General features: G+C 36.4%; 1 protein-coding gene across 2 annotated transcripts in view; it reads right to left on the bottom strand.

Annotated features, from left to right (window-relative positions):
* The window catches only part of Slco6a1 (solute carrier organic anion transporter family, member 6A1), a 65,510-nt gene that overhangs the window by 35,304 nt on the left and 15,630 nt on the right, over nucleotides 1-14,576 (bottom strand). For both annotated transcript variants that reach the window (XM_005382210.2, XM_005382211.2), the window contains exons 5-6: nucleotides 4,715-4,836; nucleotides 3,552-3,661 (exon numbers count right to left, since the gene is read on the bottom strand). In XM_005382210.2, the coding sequence (XP_005382267.1) occupies nucleotides 3,552-3,661; nucleotides 4,715-4,836 (232 nt within the window). The remainder of the gene's footprint in view (nucleotides 1-3,551; nucleotides 3,662-4,714; nucleotides 4,837-14,576) is intronic.

The following is a 14,576-nucleotide window of genomic DNA, read 5'->3' as shown; positions in this document are numbered from 1 at the left end:
TGGAAGCTCAAAAGACAATGAACAGCCAAAGTAATCATTAACAAAAGAACAAAGAAATCACAACATGTGACTTCAACACATATTACAGTGCCACAGTAAACAAAAGAGCACACGCTACCCTAAAAACAGGCTCCTACACCAATGAACAGATTATAGACCCCAGCAATAAACTCATGCTTCTATAGACAAATGATTCTCAACAAAGATATTCATTGGAGAAAAGATAGCCTCTTCAGTAAATAGTGCTGGGAAAAGGGCATATCCATTTGCAGAAGATTGAAACTTGACCTTTACCTCTTACCTATAAAAAAGTTGACTCAAAATTAGCCAAAATCCTAAGTATAAAACCTGAAACTATAAAACTAAAAAAAACAGAGGAAACACTTCAAGACATTAGCATAAGCAATGCCAAAGGTATATGTCAGAAAAGCAAAAGTAGATGAATGGAAAATATTTCAATATATATGCTAATATGTTTCATTTTATACTACTAGCTTATCTTAGTTCCTTGAAAACAAAGCTTTGTGTTATTATCTATTTCTTTTTTTGTAAAAATCATTTTGGTTTATTTGTACTCTGAGTAACTGCTTTGAAGATAATGATATACAATGTATTACTCTTATTTTCTTATTATTTTGTTTTAAAATTTTATTTTTTCCTGAAATTAAAAAAAATTCAGTTCAAGCTTTAAAAAAAAAGAAGAGAAGCTTTTATACAGCAAAGCAAATAATCACCAGGATAAAAAGATAAACCTCAAACAGTATTTACCGACTGTTCATTTCACACAGAATATTCAAAATAAATGAGAATCTCAAAAAACTTCACAACAAGAAAGTTAGACAAAAAAATAAGCCAACTAAAAATGGAGAAATAGTCTGAATAGACACTTCTTAAAAGAAGAAATATAAATGGCTAGGAAATATCTTTTAAAAATGCTCATCGTAATTAGCCGGCAGGGAAATGAAAATCCCTAAGATGATAAAGATATACCCTCTTACTCAAGTAAACATGGGTATTATCAAAAAGATAAAAAGTAACAAATGTTGGCCAGGATATTGTCATGGTTTGTGTCTGGATGTCCCCCTAAAGCCTCATGCAGTCATAGGGCGGGCTTCTAAGTTTATGATTCATTCATGGGTATGAGTGCTATACCTGCCTGCCCTGGGGTGGGAAGTTTGCATACAATGTAAGGGAGTGAAAGAGGCTGGTTGCTGCTGCTCCTCCCTTTTTCTCTTGCTTTTGCTGTCTTCTGCTGTCATGAACTGTTGCCCTCTGCCATGTGCCACTCTGCCTTGGAACCAGCCAAGTATAGACTGAAACCTCCACAAACTGTGAGCTAGACAAACCTTTCCTTCCTTAACTTGGGCATCAGGGATTTTGTCTCAGCAACAAGAGAAAAGTAACCAAGACAGATATGAACAAAATATTTTATGCCCTGTTGATAGGAATGTACATTGGTCCAATGATTATGGAAAACAGAATGGATATTCCTAAAGGAAAAAAAAAAAGAAGAAACGACCACACCATATGATCCCATCATATCTGAGTCAGCTCTCAGTCACTTTAACAAATACCTGAGATAATTAATTTATAAAGAGAGGGAGGTTATTTTGGCTCACAGTTTTACTAATTTCAGTCCCTGATTGATTAATTATATCGCAAAATATCAATGGCAAGAGCACATGGGAGCAACCCCCTCAAGGAACATTCCAGGACACCAAAGAGAAAAAGGAAGAGACCCGGGGCCCACAATCCACTTCAGGGAGCACACCAAATGACCTAAAGACTTCATTTTGGAGCCCACTTCTTAGAAATCCCAGCAGTGACTACATGAGGAGCAAACCTCTACCCCCACAGACTTCTGAGCAACACTTGAAATCTAAACTGTAACAATATCCAAAGAAAATGAAATCATCATACCAGAGAATTATCTGCATGACCATGATTACTGTGGTCCTATTCACAATAGCTGAGCTGTGACATTAACCTGAGTACCCATTAACTGATGAACAGGTAAAACAAATGTGGCGTGTGTATGCAGCTAAATGTTATTCAGCCAAGAAGAAGAAGGAAATCTTGTCATTTGTAACAGAATGAAATGGATCTGAAAGGTATCATAAAGTTGAATAAGTCAGACTTTGTAAAACAAATACTACAATCTGAAACTAAAAGTTGACATGAATATTGAGAATTTAAAAAGGGACTGACAAAAGGTGGCTGAAAAACAAGCATGAAAACACAAAAGAAGCCAGGGATATAGCTCAGTGGCACAAGTGCCAGCACAAGGTCCTGAGTTCGATTCCTGGTACCAAAAAAACCCCCAAAAAACAAAAAACACCACAAAAGAAGTAAGTTCTTGCACTCTACAGTATAGTGGGTTGACTATAGTTCACAACTATTATGTATCATGTGCAGATCCAGAAGACAGAAGCCCAAGGATTGAAACAAAGAAATGATGAGAGGAGGGGAATATGACTTACCCTGTTTGACTGGTGCATTCTGGGTGCAACTGTTGAAATATTACAATGAATCCAATTCATACACACAATACATGTTTAAAAGTTTTTAAAGAAAAAAACCTCAAAATATTCATGTTTAAATTTTATGTAGTATTTTCTAGACAACTGTATCTTAATTTCAACAATATAGAAAAAGTTATAGCTAGCTTCTGCATTGTTAAAATATGTACTTGAATATTCCAATAAAATTAAAATTTAAAAAAATGAAGTGTAATAAACTACAAGGAATGGTTCATGATTTGAGAAAAAGAAAAACACTTGGTGAATAGAAGCCAGTAAAAAATTATTATATTATGTATCATAAAAAGCAAGTGACTAGAATATGGGGAGAAAGGAATAAAATTCTGAGAAAATGATGCAAGAAAATACAGTTGATTCTATGGTTAGAGTCTTAAAAGTCTTAATTTTGAAGTATGAAATTCACCTACAATGTAATCTGGGCAATAACTTGATAAAATTTATATATGACTAAAACAATTGTGCAGGCGGCATTCAAAAGATTATTAAGTAGGAGAAATGAAAACTGTTTGGAAGCTGGAATTTTTTATGCTATGGTATCTGTACTATAGCCCTTTTCTTACCTAAAGAAACAAAGGTTTTTCATTTGATGTTGTAATGAGATATTTTGCATGAAATATAATGTTTGTGGGAATGTTGGTTTACTTCTAAAGTTCTTCTAAATAATTTAAACATAGTAAAAATAATGCTGGTCCCTACACATCTTCTCATTAAAGAAACTTCTCACTTCTTAGGGAAAAATAAACACAAAATAATATAAAAGCAGAATTATATTAAAGAAATTAAGAAAATACCTGGTATTAGTCTCTGATACCAGCCAAGTTCTTGGTAAGGCTGTTTATAGAAGGGGTGTCCTATTTTCCATTATATAGAAGATAAATAATTGAAGTAAAAGACGCAGAAACTTCCATGCAAATTTAAATTGAATACCTATGATTATTTTCTTAAGCCCACTATTAGAAAACTGTACTTTGCAACTTATATAGCAACTTTACAAAGAATATTTTACTTTACCCAAACAGCACCAAACAACTCCTTAATACTTGGTCCAAATTTCCAATATTTAAGGTTGCTGTCAAACATATAAAACTCTTTTTGTTTCCTAGCTCTTATCTTTGCTGTACCTGTATGTTAACAAGGAAAAGCATCTTATGAACTGTCCAAATAATTTAGAAAAACACATGTTATACAAATCCTAATAAACCCAATTTATTCTGGGAAGGCTAGTGAGACATTTTTAAACAAGTTGAAGTCAGTTCAATTAATTAAAAGACATTCTTCTAAAACAACGCTGTCTTACTGATATTGAGAAAATATGATAATGAAAGATAGCCGTATCAGTACTATCTGCTAGCTACCTATGGTTACTAAGTACTTGAAAAGAACCTCTGAACACAGTGCCTTAGACTGCTCGGCCATCCTGACTTTGAAAAGGACTTCTTATACTTGAGTATACTTTTAATTTAGTTTAAATAGACATATTTGACAAGTGGCTAACATGTTTGATAGTACAGCTCTAAAATGTAAAAGAATAATCTCTGCTCTTACTAAAAATATTCTGTGCCAGTCAAATATACCATCAAGAGAGAACTCATTTTTCTGACTTTGCATATCCTTTTTTGCTTTTGCAGTAATTTTAACAGTGATTTCATGTTACAAAATTTCTCTGAGATAGTGCAAACATTAAAGCAAGTTAGGTAGTTTTTGTTTTTTTGTTTTTTTGGTTTTTTTGTTTTTTTGAGACAGGGTCTCATTATACTGTTCAGGCTGGCCTTGAGCTCACTTTGTAGCCCAGGCTAGTCTCAAATTTGCAACAATCCTCCTGCCTCAGCCTCCCGAGTGCTGGGATTACAGGCATATGCCACCATGCCCAGCTTAGGTAGCTTTAAACATACTTCATTTTTAGAACCCAACTGTATACTTTAAATATAAAGCATTTTTAAAGAAAAAAAAATATATATAGTGATCCATGTATATATACTGATCCATAAATAAAAGATGTGCCTGTGTGTTGTTTTATTAATTTAAACACATTAGCCCATGACACTTTATCTGTATGACAGATTGGTAAAGGAGGAGTATTCACAGGGAGATGCAGTTCAGCCATGCTGTGAGAACAGAAGCTTGGAGCTGGAAGCTACTGACCTTTAGTTAATTGATTATATTTTTATAGTCACCTGCTATATTGTATGGAAAGCATAAGAATGGTATCAGTGTAGACCATGCAAGCAGAGAGACAAAAAGAAAATCAGGCCACCAATTCTTCCCCTGTTGTACATCAGCAGCAGGGCTGAGAACACTGTAACAGAAAAAAATGGGAAAAGTTCAGCTTTGGACATTTTATTAAAAACAAAGCCATAATCAATTAGAGAGCACATGGAGGGATTTTTTTTTATTAATCTGTACTGATTTGTAATTTGTAGTTACTGCTTGCTGGCTTTGTTGACAGATAGTTATTGTTGGTCTTCCAATTATGTTTGTCTCCTGTCTTGCAGGATCTTTTCTTTTTTTCTTTTTTTTTTTCTTTTTTTGAGACAGGGTCTCACTATGCAGTCCAGGCTGGCCTCGAACTCGCAATGACTCTCCTGCCTCAGCCTCACAAATCCTGGGATTACAGGTGTATGCCACCATGCCCAGCTGTCCTGCAGGATCTTAAATATTTCCCCTTTCCTTTTCTCTAGCGTGACTCGGGTCACAAAAAGTCCTTCTTCCTATTTAATGTTTCTTCTCCATCAGAAGCTCTGCATTCAGAAAAATCTTTGAGACTTCTCCTTTACGATCATTCCTGCCCTTTTAAATCATGCACCTCAGCTTGCAAGAAAAGCCTGACCTTTAAGTTGCACAATTGATCTTTTGCAGGGCATCTGACCCTTTAAATCACATATATTCGGAATCCTTTGCCCCTAGTCCTTTGTCTGAACTCTGATTTAGTGAGATGCATTCATCTAGCGGTCCTTCCAAATCCCCATTGGGACCCTTCCTTAACCCCTCTGTCTTCCGCTCTCCTGGCAGCATTTCCTGTTCTGCCAGGGCTTCTCACAGAGACCTGCAGTTGTGGGTGGGGTCAGAACATGAACGATCCTGTATGGGATTCATTCGTTTTTCTCTTCTTTCTCATCATGACTTTAAAATTCCAGCTTTTTGCTGTAATTGATAATTCTTAGGCGACCTGGGGAGAATTTTCATAGCTGTGAAATTATTTTGAGTCATTTACGGAGGAGATTTTGGGAAGATGAAAAATATCCCCAAAAAGTGTTCAGCTCCGTACACACATGAGACCTTCCCACCAGTCCCCCTAGGAAAATGCCCACATCCACAGGGATTTTCACAGGTGACTCTGCCGCCAACTAGGAACTGGTGAATAACAGTCCATAGACTTAGTCTTTCATGAAATGTGTAAAATGTTCCCCATTTTACGCACTGATGGCATAATTCCTTTTCCTTTGATTGCATTCTTCAGGAATATAAATCGCAGCTCACAATCCTACAGGGTTGCAATTGTCATTTCCATTATCCTTTTGTCTTATGTATCTGAGTATGTCCTACCATGGGAGTTTGACTCCAAACGACAGTAGCGCTATGTGCTTCTTTGTTGCTTATTAAAGCTTCTCAGAAGCTTTGCTTTTCTCACTTTTGAGCACAGCTGTGTCTTCTAACTATGGACATCATATTACATACAATATGATTACTATGTATAGGTATATACTTACATATAGAAGACTCAGGTGAATCAACTTAATAAAACTAAAAAGTATAAGCAAAAATTTGATAGGGTGACTTGTATTGTCAGATAAATTTAAAAATGAAAATATTTTCCTACTACTGGAAATAATTGGAAAACAAAATGATATATGATCACTAACAGCATGTAAAAAATGTGTAGGAATAAGCGTACTGGGATATATTCAATAATATAATAACACTTTATTGAAAGGCATAAAGGAGAATAGTGATAATAGTGCAATATACCATTTTTCTTGCATGGAAAGCTAATAATTATTTCCAGCTTGGTACGTAAGTTCAATTCAAACCAAAATGTTTTGATTATAATCTGAGATTATCAATTTTACCTGGAAGAGTAATTTTACAAAAATTGTCTCTGACACTTGGTGAAAAACAATGAGAGGGTCCCAACCAGGGTGCAGCACACCCCATGTAAGTGCGACCATCTACCAACTCCAAGCTGGGCAATGGAGGAGTGCACTAGCTGACCAACCTGATCCTGGAGGAAGATAATACCTGGGAAGAGAAGGTAAGTATGCAGGGGCAGGGGACCCAGGGACAAAGTAAGAAGCTGGCTGGCAAAACCAGGGACTCCACTATTACCCTCCCACAGTGACTGGGTAAAAGACAACCACAGGAGACCATCACAGAGAGGGAATGGGCCAGACAGAGAGATTCCCCTGAGACCTATAAGCTCAGGTTGAGAAGGACCTGGGCTCTGTCCTCTGTAAGAAGCACCCAGATCCCATGAGTGCTGACATTTTCCAACATCCATTTGAACACCTGCCCTGTGGTCTAAAACCAACAAAGCCATTGGGGTTGATTTACCAGCATTTTGCTGAAATGTTTTGCACTTATGTTTCCAAAAGAAATTGACTTCTATGTCTTTTTTATTATTGTGTCCTTGTCTGGTTTTGTATCACAGTAACACCTCTCTCACTGAGTGAATTTGAAAGAATTCTCTCCTGCTCAGTATTTTGGAGCAACTGTTTTTACACTGCATAGTTATCTTTAAAGTAGTTACTCAGAGTACAAGATATGGTCTTAAAAATTTCTCCAGTTGATATTGGTACAAACCTACCTTTTGAAAAAACTAAGAAACACTAATATTATAACTGACTTGCATTTTTTAAGAATGGGGTACTAGTTCTTTGAATGTCTGATAGAATTCATTTGTGAAGTCATCCAGTCCCTAGCCTTTCTTTGAAGAAAAGGATTTTTTTTTATAACTCAAATCTTGTTGCCTGTTATCAGTTAGATCCAATTTTCTCTTTCTCATCCTGCTAAGATCTATGTGTGTAAGAATTTATCCATTTCTTCAAGGTCATCAAATTTGTTGGTATGTAGTTTTTCATAATAACCTCTAATGACCCTTTGCATTTCTGTGATGTCAGTTGTAATATCTCTTTCTCATAAGTGATTTTATTTATTTGACTCTCTTTTTTTTAGTTAGTCCAGCTAGATTTGTCTGTTTTGCTTATCATACAAGAATTAGATTTTTGTTGTGTTGATATTTCAGCTCTTGTTTTTCATTTGTCTTTTCTTCTACTAATTCCGGGTTTTGTTTGTTTTTTTCTTTATGTCATTCCTTGAACTACAGTGATATGTCCAGTTTTTGAAGTGAGTACTGGTTATTATAAACTTTCCTCCAAGTCTTGTTGGTAATCCATAGTTTTGGATATGTTGTGCTTCCATCTTTATTGGTTTCAAGATTTTCTAGAATTTTCCTTGACCTGTTGGTTGTTTTAGAGTAAGTTACTTTTTTTTTTTAAATTTAGAGTAAGTTACTTCTATATATAGCTTTCCAAGTTTTTCTCATTTATTTCTCATTTTATTCTAAGATTACAGAAAAGGTACTTGATATGATTTCAACTCTCTAAATTTTGTTGAGACTTATTTTGGGACTTATCATAGGCTCTGTCCTGGAGAATGGTTTATATGCTATTGAGAAGAATGTGTATTCTGCAATTGTTGAATGGAATGTTCTATAAATGTCTGGTAGGTCCATTTGGCCTCAAATGCAATATATTGTTTTCTTTTGTTGATTTTCTGTTTGGCTAATCTGTCCACTTTCTTGCTGAAAGTGGGGAAAAAAATCTATTCCTATTATTCTATAGTAGCTTATTTTTCTGTTTATGCCTATTAACATTTGCTTCATATATTTGAATGTTCTGATATTGGCTGCTGTATTTAGTCAACTGTCCTATCTCTGGGACAAAATATCGGATGCTCACATCTTAATGGAAAAGAGGTTTGTTGTGGGTCACAGTTTTCAAAGGATTCAGTCCATGACTGATTGGCTCCAGGGCAGAAATTCCATGAAAGAAGAACTGGTGGAGGAAAGCTGCTCACCTCATAGGTGCCAGGAAGCAGAGAAAGAAAAGAAAAAGGCAATATCCAGGGACAAAAATATACCCTTCCAAGTAATGTCCCCATTTATCACCCTTCTAACCAGGCCCTAACTCCTAATAGTGTATGAGTTACTGAATTACTTGTGGAAGAACACACTGATGACTATTGTGTCTCCATGATTCAGTCATTTTCCAAACACATGAGATTGAGGGGGGATGTCTTAGTTACTTCCTTGTTGCTGGGACAAAATACCTGACCTTCTTAAGTTCAAAAAAGAAGTTTACTTTATTTTAAAGTTTGTAGAGGTTTCAATCCATAGTTGCTTGGCTCAAAGGCAGGCCAACATGGCATAGAAGGAGAAGCGAATGGCAAGGCAGGCAGGAAGCATCAGACTTCTTTCTTTTCCCTCTCTTTTTATTCCACTCGGGCTAAAAGCCTATTGGTTGATGCCACCCACATCCAGGGTGGGTTGGCCCTTTTCAGTAATCCATCATTCACTCACAGAATTAAGATAAACCAATCAACAGAATAATCCCGTATCACACCCCCTTGACCTTCACAAACCCATGATCCCAAAACTCCACTAGTGAGCACATGATGCTTTGTGGGGATGTCTAGATATAAGTGATAATAGGGGAATATTTTAGATCTAAAACATGACAAGGGCATTGTCTTTGTTACTTTTCTTTTGTTGCTGAGACAAAATATTCAATGCCCAAAATTAAGGAGGGAAAGGTTTAATTAGCTCAGTTTGTGGAGGTTTCAGTCCATACTTGGCTGGCTCCTAGGCAGAGTGACACATGGCAGAGGGCAAAAGTTCATGGTGACGGGAGATAGCAAAGCAACAATAGCAAAGAGGGGAATGGCAGAAAAGAACAAGCCTCTTTTCCTCCCTTATATTGTAAGCAGGCTACCCCCACCCAGGGGGCATGTAGCACTCACATACTGTCCATGCCCTCCTCTTGCACAGGCTCAGGATGAATAGGAAGTAAGCACCCTGGCTCCCTGCTGAATCACATAGTTAACCTTCTAAACAACTCAAACTGACACAATAAACAACATCCTAGAGCAGGAAAGGCATATCCTTTTCACCCCAGGATGTAGAACTGCTGAGTCACTTAGCCAAACCTCTAGACTCCCCAAGTTGACACAATGTATCAACCATAATAGGCATATATATTTAGAATTGTTTCATGTTGAATTGACACCTTTATTATTGTATAGTGACATCATCTCTTTTAACTGATTTTAATTCAAAGTATATTTTATCTGATCTATAACTACTTCTGCTTTCTCTGGGTTTCCATGTGCTTTCTTTCTTTCTTTCTTTTTTTTATTTTTTTTTTTTTGTCTTTTTGAGGCAGGGTCTTGCTATGCAGTTGAGGCTGGCCTTGAGCTCACTTTGTAGCTCAGGCTGGTCTCAAACTCAGGATGATCCTCCTGCATCAGCCTCCCAAGTGCTGGGATTACAAGTGTGTGCCACCACGCCCATCTCCATGTGCTTTTAATAATGTATTCCATCTCTTTAAGTTCAGTCTATAAGTGTTGTCAGAAATAAAGTTACTTTATTGTAAGCAAAATAATTAGGTCCTTTTTTTGTACATTTATTCAGTCACTGTCATAACAGAAGAACTTAATCCACTTACATTTATGGTCATATTACAACTATTTTGAACTTTTTTATTACATCTACTTTCCTTTTTCTTACACTCTTTTACTTTAAATGTTTTACACTAATAATACATTTTTATTCTTCACTTAACTATTTTTCATTTATTTATTACAGATATTTACAATGTTTTGCCATGAGGCTTATATTAAATATATATATTATGTCAAACTATTAAAAAATGGTAGTAATTTAACATGACTGTAAAAAAGAGGAAAAAAGAGAGAGCAAATACACTAATAAAAAGTTCTACACTTTCACTATATCCATTCCAACATTTTCAATTTTTGATGTCCTATTTTATATCTTTCTATATTGCCTATGATTTAATATATTAATGTAATTACTACTATTTTTCTTTCTGGTTTTAATACTAAGGGTATAAATACTTTACTTCTTTGTTTACAAATATTGTGTCATTATGAATTTGTCTACACAAATACACTTACTGACAAATTTTCTACCTTATAAAATTTTCTGGTTATTTGTTAATGTCTCCTTAAATTTGAGAATCTTTTTTTTAACATTTCTTGTTGAATACATTTGATGGTGATATATTCTTTTAGCTTTTATTTGTCTGGGAGTATTTTTATCTTTCATTCACTTCCAAAGCATAGCTTTACTGGATATCTAAACGACAATTTCTGAAACTACTTAATGAATAGGGAAAAGAGATTTTTCTTCTTTTTTTTCCTTCTAGTATTTAAAAGAAATCTCATTCCACTTTTTCCTGATCTATAAATATTCTGTTGAGAAGTATAGTATAAGGTAAATTATGTCAATCTTATGTTTTATTTCTTTTCTTTTTCTTTTTTTTCTTGCTTTGAAGATACTTTTTTTACCCTTTCAGTGTTGATTAGTTTGGTAAATTTAATTATGTGGAATCTGACAGATGGTTTTGACCTTCTTGCAACTGGATATTTAGATACATCTCCAGGTATGGGTAGTTTTATGTGATATCACTGAATAAACTTTCTACATCCTTGAAATTCTCAAGTTTCTCTTGAACTTCAATAACCCTAATATTTGGTCTTTTAGTTCTGCCCCAAACTCCCACAAGCTTTATTCTTCTTTATTTTTTATTTTCTTCCAACTGTGTATTTCCAAATAGCCTATGTTCAAGAGCACTGATTTTTTCCTGCTGCTTGATATATTTTGCTATTGATGCCTTCTACATTTGTAATTTTACTTGGTGTGTTTTTTAGCTCAAGTATTTTTGTTTGTTTCTATCTCTCTTTTTTTTAGACTTCTTGTTTTTAGTATCTCTCCCTTTTAAATTTATCTCTTAGAATATGGAATCACTGTTTCATGTTTTCTAAAAGCAGCCTCAAGTCTTTTTCCTGAAAGCAGCTGCTTTAAAGTGAACTCAAATTTGTTACTCTACAGCCAGATTCTGGTGCCTTGTTTTAGCCTGTAGCTGAGGTCATATCTCTCTCAAAGTTCTTGATGCTTTTTTGTGTGCAACATCATCTATGCATTGAAGATTTAGATATTTATTCCAGTCTTCTTTATAGCCATTTGTGAATGTCTTTCCAGCAATTCTAACCATTGATTATTTTCCAGGACCCTCTGCTCACTTCTACTATTTTATAATTAGATGGCACCCTAACCCAAGACTCCATTGTTGGCATGCTCAAGATTGTCCCAAATCTGCAGATGTGTGTTGTTCAGCACAAATTTTCAGAATATCTTAAAAGGACACCCCACCCCTGCAAACCTCTCCATGGGGTTGATGTAGGCCCAGATGTCTATGTAGTCACCAGTCTCTGGACATTTTGCAATTCTGCTTGTTCCTGGGAAAAATTGCCAAAATGATCAGCCCCAAGCTTTTATGTCCCAAATTAGTATCTATCCTTCTGTTTTTTCCCCTTAAGGACACAGTTACACTGTGTTGAAGTGCTGAGGATTTAGGGAGGAAAGGGGTGATCACTTTAGCAGCCCATGTCTCCATACTGGATTACACCCTGAGCTCACAGCCTGCCAGGCTGGTGAGGCAGAGGGGCGAGAGCAAGGCCCATAGATCTCAGTTCTGCCTAAAGCTGCTAAAGGAAGACCCATGGATCAAGATCACTACAGTAAATCAAAGACAGTGCTAACTGAAATAGAACTCCAATAGTCTAGGCTTGCAGATCTCCACATCAGAGGCTCTGTCTATATGTAATGGCTTGAGGACAAGGACTGTTAGGACCTTGACAGTGTTAGAGTTCACTATCTCATATTGTCCAAGCCAAAGTCCTGTTTTATTTCTGAAAATGGGGACTTGTTCCACACCATGGTTTAAGTTGAGCTGGCACTGTTGCAGCCAGTCCCTTTGCCACCAAGGCTAATGCTGTGTCATGTATAAGTCTCAGAGCACAGAGACCTGGATAGTCTTGAGGAGGGGAGTGCTCCAGTTCATCTCAAAGAGTAGCATCATATACGCTACAACATGAAGATTCTGCCAGGGCACTGCCTGATGTTTTGGCAGGTCTAGAGAATCCAACTACCAGCTCTGGCTTGGCTAGAGGGGCCTCTGGCTTCTGCCCCCAATGATGCATTTCACTGTGGTGGGTCCAGCACTGAGCTCCAAGGCTAGGTCTTATGCAAGGTTTCCTGCCTTATTGCCCAGTGGGTGGCATTTTCTTTCCATTCTTTGCTGCTTGAGGTTGAGAAGATGGTGGAGTCAGTATCTTGGCCACTTGGATAAAACACTTCCAAGGCCCAGTCTGTGTCTGGGTCAGGGGCCATAAGGTTGTGCTTAGCACTGTATTTCACAGTGGTGTGCCTGGTATTGTACTAGACTTTAAGTCTTAGGCCTGGCTTAATCCATTTTATTTTCCCCCATCCCTTGATGTTACCACGAGGGGGAGATGTCTCTTTCCATACGGTATTTCTTAGAGTTGGGGGGAAATAGCGAGGTGAACAACTTATAATTCCCTGATTTCTTAATCCATCTTTTCTTGTATTATGCCCAAACCAGGTGCTATGATCTGTCATCTGGCATGCTTAGTTCTTGTGAAGGTAATATAGTTCATGTACATCTGTTCAAACTGATGTATCTAAGAAAAGATTGTTGGAGTGTCTTGCATACTTGCCTTCTTGCTCTGCCTCCTCAAGAAAAAATTCTTGGAATACACTAAATAACAACAGTTACTATGGAATCCTGCAGTTATATCAATTCAGTCATACTCTCAAGCAAAACACTGTGGTAATAGATGCTCTGGGTAGCATTTGTTATTTCCATATATACTGAATGGGTAGATTTGCTTGGCAAAAACTATTTGATTGATCCACGATTCAAAGGCAAGTGAGAACTGCCCTAAATTCATGGCAATCCCAGGAGCATCCCCTTAAATGAAGCATGAGTTCTCATTTAGGACACAAGCTCTAAATCTGAGGAAATCCAGTCAAAGATAGTTACCATTAATTATCAGGGCTTATTGTATAAGCTGATAGAACAAAACTAGAAGAAAATAAACATGAAAACTAGTTTTCTTTGTTGCTGCCTCATTACCTATTCACAAGGTCTAAGTTTACCATCCTGTCTGCCTGGTCTCTCAATGAATACAACATATTAGGAAAACAAGCATGAATTTCCTCCATTGTTAACAGCTGGACCCTTGGCATACTAATACTAAACTCCTGGTGAATATTCTTGATGAGAGATTGCCTTTCGTATGAAGTCCATGGCGAGAAGTCCATGATGCTATGTCTATATAATCATTGTAGTTTCAACTGTCAGGGTCGAACTGTGGTAGAAAGAAGGAAAGAGAAGGTGGGGAGGGGGAGAGGGAGAGGCTGACTAACACTAAGAAGATGAATCAACTTGTCCCATGGATATGAGGGTCTCCTAACAAGTAAACACCCTCTTCACACAGGTGTTCAAACAGATTTGTTCTTGCGTTATTGTCCAAATTACCCGGCTAAACCAAGGTAAATCAGTGTAAATACATACCTCAGGCCGTCTCTTCCTATGTGCTATGTGGAAAACCAGCCTGAAGTTCTACCCACTAGAATGATTTCCTTTATTTCAAAACAACTGTTGATCAGAGCTATAATATAGTGGTCATTGTCTTAAATAATCATATATCTAACTCTTTCCTGTTCTTTAGGAATGCTCTCTAATATTATTAAAAGAAACTATATCACTCAGAAGTCTTTAAAAAATCTCTTTGTCACCCAAATCATTAGGTGATACAGTCACTTAATTTCCCAAATCTTTAACCTACCATGCACTTTATTCTTTTCTACAACCTGTGATCATTTTAGTAACTATGTCTGGTTACCCTAAAAATGATATTATCTTCATTCACCAC

This window comes from Chinchilla lanigera, unplaced genomic scaffold (genome assembly GCF_000276665.1).
Source record: "Chinchilla lanigera isolate Chin_1 unplaced genomic scaffold, ChiLan1.0 scaffold00017, whole genome shotgun sequence".
Taxonomy (NCBI): Eukaryota; Metazoa; Chordata; class Mammalia; order Rodentia; family Chinchillidae; genus Chinchilla; species Chinchilla lanigera.
The sequence above is the reverse complement of the archived record's forward strand: the minus strand, read 5'-3'. Positions and strand labels throughout refer to the sequence as shown.